The sequence below is a fragment of the Lepisosteus platostomus genome, chromosome 12 (assembly GCF_059453375.1).
Source record: "Lepisosteus platostomus isolate fLepPlt1 chromosome 12, fLepPlt1.hap1, whole genome shotgun sequence".
Classification (NCBI taxonomy): Eukaryota; Metazoa; Chordata; class Actinopteri; order Semionotiformes; family Lepisosteidae; genus Lepisosteus; species Lepisosteus platostomus.
Window position 1 is genome coordinate 22,098,276 of NC_142622.1, and position 19,699 is coordinate 22,117,974.

At 41.2% G+C, this 19,699-nt stretch overlaps 1 protein-coding gene across 2 annotated transcripts; it reads left to right on the plus strand.

The window, feature by feature from the left end:
• The first annotated feature begins 9,968 nt into the window (after positions 1-9,968).
• On the plus strand, positions 9,969-18,923 carry LOC148651279 (cyclin-dependent kinase 5 activator 1). Of its 2 annotated transcripts, XR_015925708.1 has the most exons (3): positions 9,969-10,984; positions 11,533-12,866; positions 15,714-18,923. XR_015925708.1 is itself a non-coding variant. In XM_088601376.1 (2 exons), exon 2 carries the CDS (start codon positions 11,789-11,791, stop codon positions 12,716-12,718), a length of 930 nt encoding a protein of 309 aa, XP_088457502.1. In that variant the 5' UTR covers positions 9,969-10,984; positions 11,533-11,788; the 3' UTR covers positions 12,719-14,181. The 2 variants fall into 2 exon arrangements, 1 of the variants encoding a protein (XP_088457502.1); XM_088601376.1 differs by lacking the exon at positions 15,714-18,923 and having other exon boundaries at positions 11,533-14,181.
• The last annotated feature ends 776 nt before the right edge of the window (positions 18,924-19,699 follow it).

A 19,699-nucleotide genomic window follows, 5' to 3' on the forward strand; every position in this document is an offset into this window, starting at 1 on the left:
CCAGTCAAATAGTTGTTAAACAAACTAAGAAAACCTGAGTGCCAGATAGAGGAAATCCTTTCTCATAATTAAATGATTCAGTGCTTTCAATGTACAAATCCTAATTACCGCCATGAAACACTGAAATGCAACTGGAAAATAAACTAAAATATTGAAATATGATGCATTTTCTTTAAAGAGACAAACATTCATGAAAAACTCTCAGCGACTTGCTGAGATCTGGGCTTCTGCTCCTAAGTCAATTGTTTTTTTGAATAACATTGATTTAAACATTTTTAATATATAATTGTCTTACCTTATTGTACAGTTCCATTTTGAGGTTTCTGGAGAAAAAACAATGTCTTGATTCTTCCGAAGCCATCGTGTTAGATTTTATGATAGCGTCATTCCCAAGCCTTTTGAATATCTTGTTTGGATTAAAGAGAGCAGAGGTTGGTGTTTTTGTGGGATCTATACCCATGTTCCACACCCCTGAAAACGGGTCTGATGTGGTCCATATGTGATTTCAAACAGACTTAAGGACCTCATATAGTGTTTTTTGTTTCTATGGCTATAATTAGATAGAAGTCTGACATCTTCATTTTCTCAAGTTAGAAACTCTTCTTAAGATTAGTTCTGTTCTGGCTTTTCTTTTAAATTTCACTTTTGTTTATGGTGTTTCCCAAAGATTTAGATACTCCTTCGTTTAGATGAAAATGATAAGTCTTTGCTTATCAGTATATAAAGATGATGAGCTTTTCAGCATTTGAAAGCCATAGGTTATAAATTTTGCAAGAGACATATTAATCATATTTCAGATATCTTCTTAATTTGTGGGTAAAATGGATTCCAGAGTATTGTGCAGATGATTTTCTATTTTATTTCGATATGTGAAGTCTTGAATTCATAGAGGCTAGTAGCTTACACCTTGATCTGTACAAAAACTCACACATTGGTCTGTGTGGAACTTCTGCACCAAGCAGTTGAAAGTCAAAACAGTCTGAGGCATGGTTGAGAATTAATTACTTATGATAGTGAGTTTCACTATCATTACATGAGTTTTAGATTTTATCTTCAATTTTAACGCATATTATTTATGCATCATTAAGTGCATATCACTGTAGGTTTGGTACTGTAGATTGCAGTGTTGTCACTTGCTTTTATATTTCATTAGTTGTCTTCTTTGGAGAGAGGGTTAACTTTGGAGAACTTAATACAGTAAAGATTGTTTAAGCACAATTTGTGTTGTTTCCGTTTGTTGGTATGGTGTTGGTGGACAACAAAGTGATACTATAGTGTCTGGACCAATGTCCAATGTGGTAAGACACTGGAGACACTGAGGTGTAATAGGATCAGTCATTAAACTGAGGTTTGTGATCTAAAGATCCCATAGCACAGAGAGTCTGTGTTCCTTGATAAATGCCATAAATTCCACTCCTCACAATCTGAAGTTCTGAGGTTTTAATTTGATTGGTGAAGAAATGTCTTGCTTCTCTTCCTGATTTGCTAGGGAGAGAGTCACATGCCACCCAGCTGGGCTTGCAGAAGTCTCCTATTGGAGCTGAAGCACTTCAGTACCCTTTGTCTAAAAAAACATTTTCCCTCAATCACATTTTAAAAATGTTACACTGCATTTTGTGTAGAATACCTTCTTCTGTCTATGTTATTACAAGGCATACATTTAGCAGTTTATTTGATTGTATTTTTATTGGTTTATGCCTGATGGCTTGTGAAAACCCACACTGGCCTTTGAGGTTCTCGTGAGCAGAAGAAGAAATGAGGTTAATCAGTTGTGTGTGGTACCTAGGAAAAAGGAAAGCTAGTAGAAAAGTATTTCAGTGACCCTTTGCACCTGATTTTCTTAACTTATTCTACAGAAAAAGTATTTTCCCCTTTAAGGGGTAAGAAGGCCTTGCTGCAGTTGTACTGTCAACACATATGATATAACTATATAAAGGAAAAATAAGGTAAAATTATAATAATGTTTTTTTTTCTTTGCTGCTATTCTATGAATTCAGGCTCATGCCTTTGCAATCCTCACGTGTTTGTTTCTACTAACTTTTCTAACCCTTTCATTTGGAACAATACATATTTTTAAAATTCTTTGAAAAGGAAGTTTTAAAATTGCTCTCTGCTCAGTAGGTCTCATGACATAATAGTGTTTACACACAATTTCCACCAGGGGGGGCTCATATGCCTCAGATTTGACAGCCCTCACTGCCACAACTGTTTCCTCCAGAGCAACATGCTCTAAATTTAGGTCTAAGACACTGTAGCCTTGGTGATGGTTTATTTATAACTGAACTCTGCAGAATAGTTGAGAATGAAGACAAAGTATAAAACTGTACAGAAACACGATCTACACTGCTGTGCAAATGTTTGATACACAATCACGTTCCAATATATGTATGTTATTATCATCGACAATATACCCAAAGGCTCCACTAGTGTTTCAGACTTTATTTTATAACAACTTTGACTGTTGGGAATGCAGATTAATAAGAGGGTGAGAAAAAGCCAGTATTGTCTTCAATTATCATTTTCAAAAACTCGATCACAACAACTCAAGGTAATTTTCATGAGCCGAGAATCCAGTATGAAGTGCTGTGGTAGCTAATCCATCACATTTACCAATCAGATCTAACTGATTTATTCTCAAGTGCTCTTAGTCATAATGTATTCTTCTTCACACACTCATTAAGCTAAAAGGCTACTTTTTGTACAGTAGCATCTCTCGTGGACCTCTATGTCATGACACACAGGTATAGTAATTGGGGGGTGGAGATAAGAAGGCAAGGGAGGACCAGGAGGTGTTGTTGAAACTGCCCAAATAACATGGTTTTAGTTCTTTTCATGTTGGCACAGTAGATAGCATTGCTGCCTTGCAGCGCTGGGGCCCTGAGTTCAACTTTGGACCTGGGCTGCTCTCTGAGTGGTGATTGTATGTTCTTCCTGTGTTTGCGCAAGTTTCCTCTGGGTTCTCCGGTTACTTTTCACAGTACAAAAACATACTGATAAGTAAATTGGCTTCTGGAAAATTGGTGTGTCTGTGCATCTGCCCTGTGTTCCCTGCCTTGTGGCCATTGCTTGTTGGGATGGGCTCTGGTTCTCACAACCCTAAATTGGATTTTAATATGAAACTCTTTTGTGGTACAGTACTTAAATCTTGTACCACTTTTGCTGTGCTGCATTACAGTCTAACATTGCACAATGATTTAAGACGTTGCTTATCAAAAAATGGTGATACATAAATAAAAAGTAAAATAATTAATTGGACTGATAAAGAGACAGTGTTGAAGGCCACTGACTCTATATATGGAAAGAAGTAAAACCTGCCTTTGTTATTTACTCTCAGACAGTCTCTCTTTCTGTGATCCTTTAATGAACCACTTGTCTTAAAAACAACAACAGGAAGTAGGGGGGCATGGCTTGATTCCTCTCACTGTGTGATTCCCATTGCCATGCAACAAGGACCAGATGCTCTTCTTCTTGAGTGTGAGAGAAACAGAGGTGACATCACATGGGTCAAGTGAGGTCACCGGGGTCAGAAGGGAAATGACACACACTTCACCACTGAGAAACACGGAGCAGGTGCAGAAGAAGCACCTCAGCACAGTGACCTAAGAGCCTATGAACACATGTGGCAATATAAAACACTGACTGTTACAGTTTGTTTTTGACTGTTTTCCCTAAAATTAAGAAACAAAATGATGTTATGAGCATTTCAGAATGCAAAATGTACAGTCCCTTTAGGCTATGCAAATATTTATTTTTTGATTGCATAAAATTGGGAGGCTACTGTTACTCCTTTTTCAAGAAAAGCAGAGTTGGTTTCATTAATTTTGTCCTTGTTTGTGTCCTTTGCCACAGACTTTTGTTTTGTTCCACATATTGGTCCATGAGGGACAGCACCTGCACTTTGATCAGTAACCTGGGGCTTCAATAGGTGCACAAAACCTATGTTATGTTAATGGAAATATATACCATTAACATAACGTAAGCAATGGCCTCTTTCTCAATCTCCTGCTTCCTGTGCTGTCATGTGGGTGTGTAAAATACTGTACACAGAGGAAAGCATGTTGTCACCAAGACCCTGAGAACTGGCAGGCAGGCTAACAGGAAGTGGGGAAAGAGAGAAAAGGCAGAAATTTAGAGATAAAGAGACAATGAAGAAATTTGCCTTTTGAAAGAAGAGTACATCACAAAAAACTTAGACGTCCACTGGAGATGGAGGAAATATTGGAACAGTTACTGTACACCTACCAGATGGCGCCTGTTACTACCAGTCCGCATTGGTGGTGATTTCTGAAAACATCTTGGTATTGTAGGAGCCGGACCTATACTCCATCCTCATACCTCACTAGAAACACCAGAATATAAGAGATGAGAAGAAACCTGGCAACCTAATTTCTCCTTTTCATGAACTGTAATTTATTTTTCCAAATATTTTTTTTTACTTTTTAATGTTAAAGATAAATTCTGCAATAAATAATTCTAATATAATGCTTTCTGCTAGCACAGCAGATTTTCTATCTAGGTTTCAGCTGAACAAGACTCATTAATCTTTGCTGTAGTGTTATGTTTACTTCAAAGTGCTTTTTGAAGGATGACAATGAATCTGGTTTCACTAAATGATGATGAAATGTATTTTGCTCTAAATGATTATGTGATTTTGTCTAAATAGCTGAGGTTCTTTGTTTTTTATGTAGCTTCCCGTTTTTAATTTCTAAATGCATTATTCCTATCTTTAAACTGTCTTCCATTCATGTGCACTCATTGTAGCCTCCTTGATGAGTTTGAATTAAATACTCACATTCCTAAATCAACTTCCTATCTAATCATTCCCATTCCAAATTGAGACTAAACTATTAGCTGTTAACAGAATACAACAAGCCTTTTGTCTAGGATTAATCTGGCATTCATAATAGAATCTATTACCTATGAAGTGGATGAAGTGGCAATGGGTTATGTTGCGATGTTGGGCAGCATGAAAGGCACACAGTGAGTAGTTCACACAGGTCATAGTCTTGACCACAGAAGGACAAGCCACACTGATTCAGATTCACACTGAAACTAAACTAGCAAAGTCAATTCAATGGACTCCTTTGACATCTATAGTGATGTAAAAAGTAGATTACACAAGAAGAAATTAAGATCAAGTGCATCAAATGCTGGCAAGAAGACTTTACATTAAGAGTGATACAAGTCTGTAACAAGCTACTTAGTCATGTTGATGAAGATGTTACCCTGGGTTCCTTCACAAAATGGCTCACTGAGCTCTTCACATCTGTTTGGTATTGGTAACCCTTGCAACCTAAATAGTCTGTGTTTATCGTCGTAAAGATATTTCATTTTAATCAGCAAAATGAATCTCTGAATTGACTAGATCAGAAGATACTGTATTTTAAAATGATGTAACTTCTTTTTTACTAGAAAAAAAGAGATGTAGCTCTTGGCTCTGAGTCAATTAAAGGTGTTGCTTTTGGTGTGATGGCAAAGAATATCAAAAGCAAAACTGTGGAGCTTCGCTCCTGAGCGCAGGACTATAAATAGCTGAGTTGTTGCGCTGTGAACAATAAAGATGAGTGCTGTGTGGGTGTAGACAGGTGCTAACAAGCAGCAATGATTGCAGTGCTCACAGCTCTGTAGACCGTCATGAGGAGAGGCTATAACGAAGGACCCTAACATCTGGACACTTCATCCCTGAATGCAGGGACCAGTGACCTGTGTCCTCACATTCAGGATCATACTGATAGGGCATTGCCCATCTGGCTCTGCAACCATAGCAGAAAATATAAAAAGACGTCTCCAGCAAGTCATATGTCTCCTAAGTATCAGATGAATTGAAAAAAATCTTATAAGCAGGGATAATGCACCAGAGCAAGGCTAGCTTCCCACAGATACAGAGTTATACAAACAGTTATAAATACCAGACTTACAGCATACCCTAGTTACTCTACAGTAATATAGACCCTAAGAGACAGTCTGAAGGAACTGAATTACAGTCAAATTTATCCAGGGGCAAACAAGAAGCATGACAAAGAACATGACAATAATGAATAAATATAGTATATTACCTTCATTAATGTTCTGTTATTTACAGACGTGGGGGCTTGGATCATTAAGCAATTTAATAGAAAACTACAAGAGGTATAATTTCCAGAAATTAAAACAAAACATCAGTTTGCATCAGGATACTGTAGGTATTTGCCTAGGTCTTACTTAATTGAAGCAACGGGAACTAAATGATTCACATTAATCACAATTGCTGTTTTGCACATTAGAGGTGACAGAGGAAAAATTGCATTTTGCTAAAATACTGAATACACCCATATCATTGTACATTGCTAGAATTTAAACAGTTAAAACCAAAAATCACAGGAGGGAGATACCACCATAAATAAAGTAAAGCATCATAAATTCACTTTTGGTAAATGTGTTTCCAGCTAACAGCTGGTGGAGTCGTGTTGCTGGCTAGGATCATGTTGAATCAATCAAATTCTGTTTCCTACATTACTGTTTTTGATAGTGAGCACCAAAGTACTTGACAAAGTCAAGTCACCACTTGGATCGTTGACAGTGTCACACTTCTGTGGGTTAGATGAAGCACCGTGTTGAAATTCACAACTATGTACAGGTAAAAGAGCAGACTGTGTAATATGTATCAATCCTGGCCTTGCGATGCTTAAGCAATGATAAATATGAAGAGTGAGCTGCTTCTCTATGCCCTTCTGAGACTGTTGAGACGGGAAGTCAGATGCTACTGTAAATCTGTAGAGTTCATTACCAGGGACACTCACTAAATTATAATGGATTTCATTCCAAGGCACTTTCCAATGGTTTAAATGATCGGACAGTGACAAATCTCCTCCATATCTCCATTCTCTAGTATTTAAACTCCAAATACAATTTTTGATTGTGGCCAGTGGACGCTGATCCCACCTTTTTTTAATTTTTATTTATTACATTTCACATTTAAATGAGTAATGGAGAGCTAACAGAAAGCTTTCATAGAATTCTTGACCTGTATTGTACTTTTATCTTATGACATTATTAACCTTTAAGTATCATAAAAGAATAAACTTCTATCCATTCAGTCTGACTCAATGAATTCCCATCTCCCTGAGCCTAATGGGTCAGCTGTCCAACCCAGATGACATCATCATTTATATCCCAGGCCTGTCTGTGCTCCCACTGCTCCCATCGGAAACACAAATGTCAGCAAAAATATGGGAATATGCTTAGAGATTGTGCTTTTCTGAGAGCAGAGAGCACCTCTGAATTAATTTAATGAAGCATTTTAACATGAAAGCACTAGAGAGGCTTTGCACAAGGTCATACCATAAGACAGCATGGTAGAAACACACAGAACATAAAACAAATGTAAATTCAGATGTGGCCGATTGGCCTCTTCTTGTCATTATTTTTTAAATTCTAATGTTGCTAATAAATTAACAGGATTGTGAACTCAGACTCACAACCCAGGTCTGCAGACTGAGGAGATTCCTGTTGACGACAACCAGGGGATCAGGGGCTTTAAGCTGATAATTCCCTTGTGAACAACAAACTGCATCCGCAAGAAATCCCCAGCCTGGGTCAGAACCGCACTGAGTAGCCATGGGCAACATCTCTCCATCCACACGGTGAGAGGCCACTCTACTCACTGGAGATGTGCAGATCCTACTCAGGCTTGAGCTTATTACTGGTTCACTCACTGGTTACCAACAGGAAATGGAGTTTATAATGAACGTTTGGGAGAGATGACAGCAGCCAAGTCTCAATGGTCCTAAATTATAATCATTGTCAAAATCTCAGTTTAAAAAAAAATAAAAAATTGTTAATAATGCACATAAGGTTTTTTCTCCTTTACATTTGACTTTTGTAACCCTCCTCCCCCTCATCTTCAATTACCCAGTGAGCAGTGTCCTGTGAGCAAGAGCTGGGCCACAGCCAAGAGGGTTAAACCAAATTTATTGTAGCTTAACACTCAAATAACATTTTCATTACTTTTAAGTCCTGAGTGTGGCTATTTCTTGTGAACTCCGGATTAGTCTGTGTCTATTTTGAATATTGCAGCTGCTCATTCGTTCTTCAGTGGATTCCCCTGCCTCCTAAAAAGCAGGTAAGGCATAAAAAATGCGCAACTCTACTATTGTTCTGTGAGGGAGGGGCCAGTGGAAATAAATCTATGGTTGAATGAATGTGGGGTTCTGTTGGACAGTTAGTTGTTCTGGACATACACTTTTTGAAAAAAAAATGAGAAACTGCGTTTCTTCCTTTCTTTTTTCCTTTCAAGTGCCACCATAACGATCTCCATCCAAAACCACATGTACTTTACAATTTGAGCTGTAGGACTGCGCCTGCTGTTCTCAGTGTGGAACTACTTGAGAAGCACTGTGTCCTGTTATCTGCACTAACACACCAATAAGGAATACAGAGATTCAGATCATTGGAATGTCTCTCTCTCTCCACTCAAGATTGTATGGATACTCTAAAACAATTCCTCTACAATGGGTATTTCTTATCCTGTGCTGTGGCATTCTGACCCTCCACCTATAGTGAGGTTTGTCATGAAGGCCAGCAGTCCTGCAGATTGTAATAGGTCTCTCCAAAAACATTTTCAGACCTGCAAACAGCCTTTTGCTGCTTTAGTTCATCATGTGGGTTTGGATCGATTAAGTATCTGAAAACTGTAATGGAATAAAAAGCAGCCTCAGCAGATTCTTTATCTTTACCATTAGGTGGGTACTTAATCTGGATGCTGCACGATGTACTGTAGAATTATGTTTCTTTTCTACCATGACAAATAACACATTGTTAGGGAGAGTGTGACAGGTAGATCTGTATTCAAGCAAAAATCATCCAACGGTCCAATACTTAGCTTCATTTCCATAGAGTTATTTGAGAGTTTAACCTTCCTCTTGATGGGACTTTTAAATACCCCGGATAGTATGCTAATCCATCACAGAGTTGACCCTCAGCAAACAATAGTCCCAGCTGGAGTAAAGTACCTCTTGCAGGGTATAACAGCAGTGTCTGCAGCAGGGACTCGAACCCACAACCCACCAATCACGAGTCCAGAGCCTTACTTTACCTATACAAGATCCCCTCCCCCACTGAGGCACACATCAGCCTAGAGTTCCAGTCCAGTTCCTGTCTGCAAAAGGAGAGAATAACTTCACAGAATGAATGGGAGAGCTTTTTGCTCCAGAGCAAATTCCTTTTCCTTTCTCTAATTTTTAACTCTGCTCTAGCTAGGCTCCCAAAACTGTGCTCTATTGTTTCTTAACAGATTTGCAAAGTACCACAAAACAACTTTTCAAGAACAAAATGTGTTTGTTTCCATATCACCATGAAACAGGACTGGTCCACATGGTTTCATGCAGTCGCCTTTCCTTTTGTTGTAGTAGAGAATGCATTGTAGTGGAATTTAATGTAAAATTAAATATTTTAAGTACAGTATATGACCGTATATTCCCAGATGCTGAAATATATTTTCCAGAAATATGACAGTATTTTACAACTAAATTTAAAATTAATGTATTTTACTATTAAATATCTTAAACATATATGTTATATACTATAAAAATCTAGAACATATTTCAAGAAATATACAGGAATAAACAAAATCCCAGTTAACATAATTCTGAATACACTACTGTTAAATTACCAGATGGAAGATTTTTTGGGAACATTAAACATTTTGTCGACATATCATTTTATCTTTTAAGATACAAAAGAATACATTTTAGATATGTTTCTTCAATAGGAGGTTGTGAATTCACTTCCTATATGGAACACGGTAAATAAACCACTTTAGATAAATGCTACTAATAATTGCTGGAGAACCGGTCCACAAAACATTATGGTTTTAAGACATTTGATGTTCACCTGAATTCGTGGGATGTTGACTAGTGCATGCACAATCACATTATTGCACGTTGTGCGTCTCACACCGTGAGCACATGAGCTGTATCGGAAATGCAGTCTCTTTTTTCCCCCGGCACAGTCAATGCAGCAATCGCACCAGTTTATTCACTGAAGCGGTTGTGTTTTCTAACAGCGTCTAGTGTTTGTCAGATAGCCGTGCACAAGGCTCTGCTTTTTTTCAGCTCGCATCTGCAGCGTCCCTCTCTGCCTCAGTTTCCCACATCGCAAAGTGTCCGCGTGTGTGAGGTCACACGAAGCTGCGGCCGGCGAGGCTGAGCAGCTGAGACGCCGGGGCGAGGAGGAGTCTGGTTGTCAGAAGGAACAGTCTGATTAGCTGCGGAGCGCAGTGCTCAGTGGAGGGAAAGAGATTGTCCTAATTTCTCCAGTGCTTGAACACATCAGATGGTGCTTTTAAGATCGGCAGAGACAGGACTCTGCAGCGAGTCACCCTGCCCAGTCGCCACCGCAGTCTTTCGGCGAGAGCCCACACTGAGCTGGGCTCTGCCAGGCTCGCCAATAAATACAATACAAGAAAATGCTCTTTGCAACTGCAAGCAAAGGCGACTGAAACATTTCGGGAGATTTTCTTTTCCTTTTAAGTAATTTAAAGTTTGTGTTTTTTAAAACGTTATTATTTTTTCAGAATTTATTTCACTGATTTCTCAGGCGACCTGGCGCAATATTTGCACCGTACGGGTTTGAGTCTACGCGCAGCGATTTTTTTGTGTGGAATAGGAGGAAGAACAACGAGGATCTGCTGAGTTAACCTCGGTCTTTTTTATTCAAAGCAACGAATGAGAAAAACACGAGTACAATCAGCAAATAAGAGGAGAAAATCGGCTTCAGAGAGGGGAGGCGGTTAGGTGACCGGGGACTTGCGGGCTGCGCGCAGGGTGCCAACTAGGCTCAGATGAATCTCGTTTATTGATTTCGTGCGGGGAGAAAAAGCCCTGTTTGAGTTGATACGATGAATCGTCTTTGTGGTTTTTAAATCCCAACGCAGAGGCGACTCGGCAAACCAGAACACTGGTCTCTCCAGCCCTTGCTCTCCACCTGAGCTCTCCGTCTTTCACAGGTGAGCGATTTCTTGTTTTCATTGCTGCTTTGGTTGCAGATATTTTCAAGGATCTAAAATTCGGTTGTGCACGTCTTTGATTGCGCCAGCTATGTTGCTGCTAATGCACGAAAAACCAACCACAAAGGTGCAAGAGAACTTAGGTTTATGTACAGAACGGTGTGATGAAATTGCTTTTTTTTGTCCTCTCGCAATCTGTTGCTTAGTAGCGTGCCTCTTGCGCAGTGGGGTCCAGTCTGTGCTCATGGCTGGCGGTGTGTTGTTCTGTTGTCCTGCTGGGCCCGAGCAATGACAGTGTTGTAGGGTTGTGCTGTGTGACCTGTAAGAGAGGCTGTGTCTGGTACAATCGGGGCGGAAGGTTAGGGAGGGTAGGTCCCCGCGTTGCTAGCCTGATCAGTTATCGCCAGAGAAACCGCTGGTAGCTGCAACTATCACCTTATTTTCATTCAGACCTTATCATTTGCCTCTTCTCATTCGAGATATTTAGCAGACATTATCGTGTACGCAGACCCTGGTGCTGACTATATCCATGTCCTTATTCATTACAGAGAAGCCTGCCCTGTGTTCTACTCCCGGGAATCATCTGGGAAAGGCAATGAATTAACCAGAAGAACTGAGCATTCCTCATGCTGAGGATAAGAGAGATTCTTTATCCCTTTATTTATTCTGTGGAAGCAACAAACCTTTTTTGCTTCTTCTTCTGTTCCTAAAGAAGACTACCGAGAACGCTGGCTCTAACTTTATTTCTGTTCGTTAAACCGAACATACTAAGTGGTACAAACTCGAAGGGGACTCGGTGTAACCATGGGTACAGTGTTGTCACTGTCTCCGGGGTCCAGGAAGGCTGGTTTCTATGATGATGGGCCAGGGTCGCTCAGCCACTATCCCAGCCTGGCAGGCAACAAGTCACTGAGTGTGCAGAAGGAGCGGAGCATCAAACGCCACTCCATGTTCCTGCCTGCACTCACCTGGAAACGCCTGGTCGCCTCCACGAAGAAACGGGGCTCCAAAAAAGCTGGGGTCCCAGGTGGGGGCGGTGCCCTGAACAACAACAACAATTACCAGAAGGACGTCGCCCACCTCAACCACGAGAATGTCAAGAAGTCGCTGTCTTGTGCCAACCTATCCAGCTACGAGGGACAGCCCCTGGCGCCGTTGACAGGCACCCATGGGAAACCCCAGCTCTCCTCCATCAAGAAGGTGTCATCCGGCTACCCTTCAGGGGGCTCACCCAAGCGCGTGATCGTCCAGGCCTCCACCAGCGAGCTGCTCAAGTGCCTGGGCGAGTTCCTGTGCGGCCGCTGTTACCGGCTGAAGCACCTGTCGCCGACAGACCCCATCCTCTGGCTGCGCAGCGTGGACCGCTCGCTGCTCCTGCAGGGCTGGCAGGACCAGGCCTTCGTCACGCCGGCCAACGTGGTGTTCGTCTACTTGCTGTGCCGCGACGTCATCGACGGAGACCTTGTGGCCTCCGAGCACGAGCTGCAAGCCACGCTGCTCACCTGCCTCTACCTGTCCTACTCCTACATGGGCAACGAGATCTCCTACCCGCTCAAGCCCTTCCTCGTCGAGACGGGCAAGGAGGCCTTCTGGGACCGCTGCCTGCGCATCATCGACACCATGAGCGCGAAGATGCTGCGCATCAACGCCGACCCACATTTCTTTACACAGGTGTTTGCGGACCTAAAGAGCGAGGGCAGCCGCGAGGACTACAGCCGGGTGCTGGATCGGTGAGAGGGGGAACGCTGCCTCCCACCTCTTCATCCCACATCTCCTCATCTCACAGGGCCTCTCCCAGCCTTGCACAGCTGCTCCAGAATTCCTCTGAGAGCACGGAGGACAGATCGAGGCAACCCAGGGTTGCTGGTCAGTCATCTAGTTGGTAAAAGCACTTGATTTGGTTGTTTTCTAATCATTCCATTGTCTGTAGACCTGGGCATTCAGACACTTGTGTCTGCTGCTGATTATTGCATCCAAAAAGTATATATATATATGTTTGTTTCTTAAATGTCTCCCTGGGTCTAGCCCACTCACTGTTATGCACCATCTGACATAAATTAGGAATAATGGGCTGGGCTTGCACTATGTATTAGTATAAAAGGAGCCTGGACTATACCTGGTATTAAAACCTAAAAAATCCAGCCACCCTGCGCTTCCCTCTTTCCAGATATCTCCATGTAATTTCATAAGCGACAGCATGTTAATGTGGTTTCCCGTCAGTTTAAAAGATCTCAGCCGTGCTGGGTAATTACTAAGTAAAAAAGAGAATTTTTGAGCAGTAGCTCTGGGTTGGCGAGACTAACTCGGATAGGAAGACAGCTACAGGCTGCTCTCTCCCGCATTCAAATTAGAAGACATTACCTGGAAGTGCTCGCTGGGAAAGGGGTTGGCTCACTGTTGTGCACATGCCCAGTTGGCAAGGATCACTACCTCCATTGGTCATGTGTACAAAATCTATAAAAGACCTGACAGTACTTGAAGAAAAGAGTGAACTTTGTAAAAGACATAACTTGTCTGTTCCTCTCTCCGAGATCGATTATCTATTGGTACCAAGTAGTCCTCAACTCTGAGCAGCATTCTTAATTTCCATGCCTGTACAGTTTCTGTGAAGTCACATGCCATTCAATGAGAGAATACAACATTTTATGACAGGAATCTAAAAACTGTTTCCCGATTGGAGAATAATTCAAATCTTTTTTCAGTTACCTGTTGAATTTTCCTCCTCTTCCGAGCAGGAAAAATCCTTTGACATACAGCTATTTGGAAAATTGTTACTTCACTTTGGTGGCGGTGATGTGTTCAAGTTTATTTTTCCAAAAGTCAGAGTAGAGAGCCTTAGTCTCTTTTAGTAACAATCTTTACTTTATTGTTCTGTTATACAGTATAGAGGTGACACTGTGCTGAATCTGTTCATGTTACTCCTTATTGTAAATACAATTTGTTAGACACTTGTATGCCTTGAAATCTGTAAATCAAGACAGAATCACTTAATATGGGTTTAAAGGAAGGAATACTAGTACTCTGAAGCTCATGACGATGTGATTCATGAAAACTAAGAACAGTGGAAATGATAACCGAACCAAGGGGAACTGACCTTGGAACAATATAACCCATCACTCTAGAAAGCTGTAAAGAAGAAAAAGCTTTCAGTGGGAGTTGTGTTCAGCTTTTTTTTTTATTAAAGCTCTTATCAATCACTCCCACAGGCTGTGCTGGAGCCACCACCTTTATTTTACATCTAGAATCCCTATATTTTCATCAATGTGCTGCTGATTGATTAAGGATCAATCACATTTCTGAACCCCCCCTTTAGCTTGCCTTGCAGCAAAACATGGCATGTCCCTTCACATGTTCTTCTTCCCTTCAAGGCAGAATAGGAATGAAGTCAGCAGCCTGAACTGCAATCTTTGTGATCATGTTGGTAAATAGTGCCTCAGCACACAGCAATGGATTAGACCTGATGTAAGTGGAGAAATATGTTGAAAAAGATTTCTAGATTTATTACTTTAAATTCTGCAATGTGTTAATTAGCATCTGCACTACAAATGCATGAATACACGGACACAGCATACAGACAGACAGCAGATGTATCTCGGCTACTACTAAGTTGTTTATGGGCTTGTTCTTCCTATGAGATTTGCATTTTTTTCCACCAAATTATTATAACTGCTGTCCCCTCTGTGAGTCATGTGAGCTTCCCAGCTGTGCCCCATGTCCTTCTGCCATGAAGGAAATCAGATTTGTGCACGTGCTTAGATTTGTGTACATATCGCTGAGCTGCTGAAGGTTTCCATGACGATCCGGGTGTCCTCAGCAGGGGCAGAAGGAGTGCTGTGAGGACCTAAGTTCTGTCCTGAAGAGATGCATCTTGTGTTTGTAGTTAAATATGGTCTGTGGCACAATGGGTGAAGGGGGTTTGATTGCAGGGACGTGACGGGTTAACATCAGGGATGTGTACAGACACTTCCAATGAAACAGTTAGGTCACCTCCTGTCCTCTGTCATCCTCTCTGGACCACAGACCACTCATGCTGTAAAATGCCTTTTTGTCTCCTTCTGCTGAAATCATGAAACCTTTGCTTGTTCACACTGTAAGCCTTTTAAACTGAATCATGTGATCAAGTGAAACAAGCCCACTTATTGACCCATTTAGATGAAAAAAGATTTGCAGAGCATAGCCAAATCATTAGCTAGTCTTATATGTATTTCTGAAGGGAAAAAATAAAGGTACTCTTGTGCTCTTTTATGCTAATGCTGCAAAGTTGCACAAAATTGCAGGATGCATAACATTAAATGCTATTTCTCTTGTATATATTCACAGTACCTTTCGCAGAATGGGGACCGTTATCTGTTACAATAGCATTGTACAGGAGGACTGGTTTTGAACACACTTCACTGGCAGCAGAGGATGAGACTTGCTCTGTGGAGTTTTGGGGCTTGGGATAGTAGCTGACAGCCAGGGCAGGAGGAGTCCAGGTTCGCACATGTCTGCCTAATGCCGTAATCCCACTGCGGCTTGGCATCTGGAAGGGAACAGCTGTACTGTAGGTAAAGGACTGTATTACTCAAAGGCACCAATAATAATCCTGTCAAGGTCCAAGGTCCAAGGTCCAAGGACAGAGTAAAAGAGAAACAAGAGGTATGAGGGATTCAGCTTTCTAACTGAAGCCTTGAAAAGTCCTTATAAATGCTTTTTGGGCAGTAACTTCCTATTACTGTTTTTTTCCTAGGACCATGGCAGGGACGAAGCAAGGAGAGAAACTGGGGGGCACAATGGCTCTTCCTGGCTCATTCAGTACAGTAGAAAAGCTGGTGCACTGGGTTCCTGAGTGATGTCATTGCCGATACACTGGGACCTTTCAGTGTCATGGGCAGGGGGGCTCCTCACAAATACAGGCAGCTCTCACACGAGGCAGAAAACAGCCTGCCTGGGGCTGAATGGCCTTTTCTTATCCCTGACCTTTTACCGTACTGCAGACTGATGCTCTCCCAGCATCCTGGTGCAGTGGCTCTGACATTGCCTGCTTTTGTCGAGGACAGACGGTGCCATCCCTTTGACTTTTATATTTGTAATCTGCGTGATTCAGCACAAAAAGACAAAATTTACATATCATTTAGAACCACAGGCAGTATTCAGGACCTAGATATTTAAATGTGGCAAGAGTTATTACAGCTTATATAATGTACTGATTCATGGGGATGCCCCAAATGCCCCTCTTGTTGTCAAGCATCCTGTTCTCCCAGACATCCCAGGGCGTAGTAATGATGTGTGGTGCAATATTACAAGATTTAATGATGCCATTTGATTTTCAGTTTTTGGATCTTACCCTTACATGTATATCACAAGAGTAGTGGTGCAAATGACATTGAAGGATAGTGTTTGTTTCTGTGGGGGCTGAATGTTCACTGGGGCACAGAGACAAGGAAGCAGCAGGCTGGGCTCCCAGTAGGCTGTGTGTGTGGGGTGGGGGGTGGGTGGGGAGTGGGGAATTGGCAGACTGTAGCTGGGCCCAGGTGCTTCCAATAACTCTTCCGCACACAGGCGACACTCCCCTCCAACTGGTCCCAGCATAGTGAAACAACATAACCTCAAAAAATAAGGTCTTCTGTTTTCTAAATCATACGGAATTATTTATTGTTTTGAGAGACTGATTTAAATAATTGGACTCTGGTACATCAGTTTCATGAAGGTCTCTACACCAGGAGCTGCAACGGTACTTGCACTGAAGGAGTCAAAGCTGTGTGTTGCCTGAGGTACACTGGGAAAGATCTCTGTCTTACAGTGTTGATACATCTATGACATCTGTTTTTTTTGTGTTTGGTTTTGTGGACTTTCGGGTAGATGTGGTCATTCTCTGGTTTGGAGCCTTAAAAATGAATCCGTTCATTTTTGTTTTCTCTTCTTCTACTCCTGCAACATGGTACACGTTTCAAGATCACACAGGGCATCTTTTGTAGCAGTCTGTGTCAGTTTTTGGTTTATGAGCTGCAGGCTCCAGGTGCTGGGTATTTCATGTTCATTAACTTATTTTTATAGCTGGAATAGCTGTAAAATGTGTCTGCTTTGTTTTGCTTGAGCCGTTTAGTTTTCACTGGAGCCTGTAGCTCATAAACTCTGAAATGGATCACAAAGCTACACAGTAGGATCTTGCTGCCATCTCTAAAGCTACAAACATGCAACATGATTCATTTCAGTGTTCTGCCTTAGGAAAGGCTCTGCTTTGTTCTGAGTTCTGTAGTCGTAAACTCCCATGACTGTTGAATAAGTGGAGAAGGAGGAGGGGGTATATTACTTTTTTAAAAAACATACATGTCTCTTGACCGGCCATTGCTCTGTGAGTTGTGGTGGCATGGGTTTTGCTGCTATGTTCCTGTCAAACTGAACAATAATCTTCAGTGTGTGCTACGCACATCTGTGTACGTACAGACAGAAAGTACTGTTGTAAATAATTATGTTGCTGTGTAACAAATAAATGCACTCAAAAAACTAGAAACCTACGCGATGTCTTGCTACTGTGGTGGTGTGCATGCTGGCAGCATCATTTGATAGGTATTTTTTATGTTTCTGTAGTTTAAATCAAAAACAGAGATTTTTGTTTGTTGAAAAAAAATGCACTGGTTCATCCCTTTTTGGGGAGTTTTCTTGTTATCAGTATTATTATTGTTGTTATGATTCTATTATTGTATTCCTGTTGTTAAATTTGTGTTTGCCAGGACAAGGTGGAATTTGCTATTTTTTTAACATTTTTATTTTTCATCTTGTCTTGTGAGGCTTGAAATCTTAAAGCATGTGAGCTTCGACCAATGGCAAAGCTGTTTCAAGCACTTCAGTGCATATCAGATGTACATATGTACATGTTTTTATAATGTATGAAACTCCGAATTTAGAGGGCTGGAAATCAGTTTGTCCCGAGCTGAGATCACCCACAAGTAACAGAAACAGCAATCTAGTTAAGGGATAGACAGATGCCCCAAACTCTGTGGGACGATTAATACATGAAAAAAATGGAAATGTTAAAGAATGTGAGAGCTGACACAGGGCAGGATGCACTTTTCGGTGACCTGGGAACTGGTGACGTCTCAGTGATTAACACTGGAACCTCCAGCAGCCCTATTTTTCTGCAGCCATTGCATAAAAATGTTGCAAAAGGTCTGCTGCTTTTCAAAATCAGCTTGTAAAGACATACTGTAGAAGTAAGAAACATTCTTCTTTAAAACTCTAACGCGCAATATTAAGAAAGAAGGTTCCTGGTCAAGCACAAACTGGCACAACAAAAAGAAGACCAATTAAAATATTAAATATATTGGAGCAGTTTTTTTCATATCAATATTAAAAAGTCAAAAATTTTCTTTTATGCCATACCAAGAAACATCAAATATGAAAACTTCAGATTAAAGATTGGTTCCTCTTAGTTGTCCACAGATTATCCCAGGTCTCTTCAGCTTTTATAACAACATAGAACTATTCAAACCACTACTTAGGCACTTGTATGTAGCAGATTGTCACAGATTGTCAGAGAACTGTGTGGCTAATTACCACAGCAGCTTTCCTACTTTCGCAGTGCTTTCTATCCCTGGTCTGTGTATAATTTATGTTAGGATGGTGCTCACCTGTTCCTGTCCTGCCTCTCAGCTGTCCCATACTGTGAAATCTGTGGACAACCTGTTAATCAGCTCGTTGTTGGCTCTAACCATGGACTCCAGGACCAACTCAGTCTTATTTCTAAGTGGACCCGCAGAGCTGCTTTCTATGGTTAACTTGACATCAGCCATGATAATGATGAAAATGCTGAGAAGTACTTAGAGTGACTTTGTAAAGCCACCTTTTTTTGTTGTTGAAAAAGCACTTGAAAAAACAAAAAATGCTGTCTTTTTTTGTTATTGCGTTTCAATGCAAATGTCCTTTTTTTGTTACTATTCAATAAAGTGTTGAGACATGAGTATCTCCTTCCTGTTGTGTAAATTGTGGTCAGTGATTGCACCAGTGCGGGAGCTGTGCAATCAGCACTGAGCTCAGTACTGCAGTAGCCAACACCGAGCCACAGTACTGCAGGGAAACAAACATGAGTATCTAAAGCCCTGGCTTTGTCTATCATCAGGGTGTAACGCGGTCAAGCGTAAGGTTAATCTTTAAATGTAAAAGACGGTGGACCACACCTCTTTTGGGACGTTAGTTCATTTTATCAGCAGCGCTCTCAATGAGTAGGAAACCTGTAACCAGAAAGAAGCCAATATCTACAGTACAAGCACTAGGAGTGCATGGGGTGCTATAGGTGCAGAGAGAAGAACAATCCACAATTTTCAGGGCTACGCATTGGTAGACAACAATGAAAACAAGGGGTCACAGGCAGTGATGTCACTGCATGCTGCAAGTGTCCGAGGCAGTCAAATAATAAACATAATAATTCATTTCAATGTTGGTTGGGCAATAAGCTCCTTAACTAATTGAAATAGCTCATAGAACAAGTAACAAACTGGTTGGTACAGAATAGGAAGGCTTGAGATTTGGCTACGATCGGTACAGGCGTCTAGATTAACTTGCTATTTGTCATCTCTTTCAACTAGTATTTCTGTCAGACTGTGGCATCGAGCTCAGGCAGCCACTGACGTGCTTGTGCTATATTTGGAAGTGCTCAGGTACTAGCCTTCTAAGGAAGAGTCAATCCATGGGCCTTCACAGTTTCTTACACAAAGAGGGCATTTGTTTTTCTGCTTT

What these genes read in the sequence shown, in the direction of transcription:
- LOC148651279 (XM_088601376.1), top strand. Translation starts at nt 11,789, where the DNA reads ATGGGTACAGTGTTGTCACTGTCTCCGGGGTCCAGGAAGGCTGGTTTC.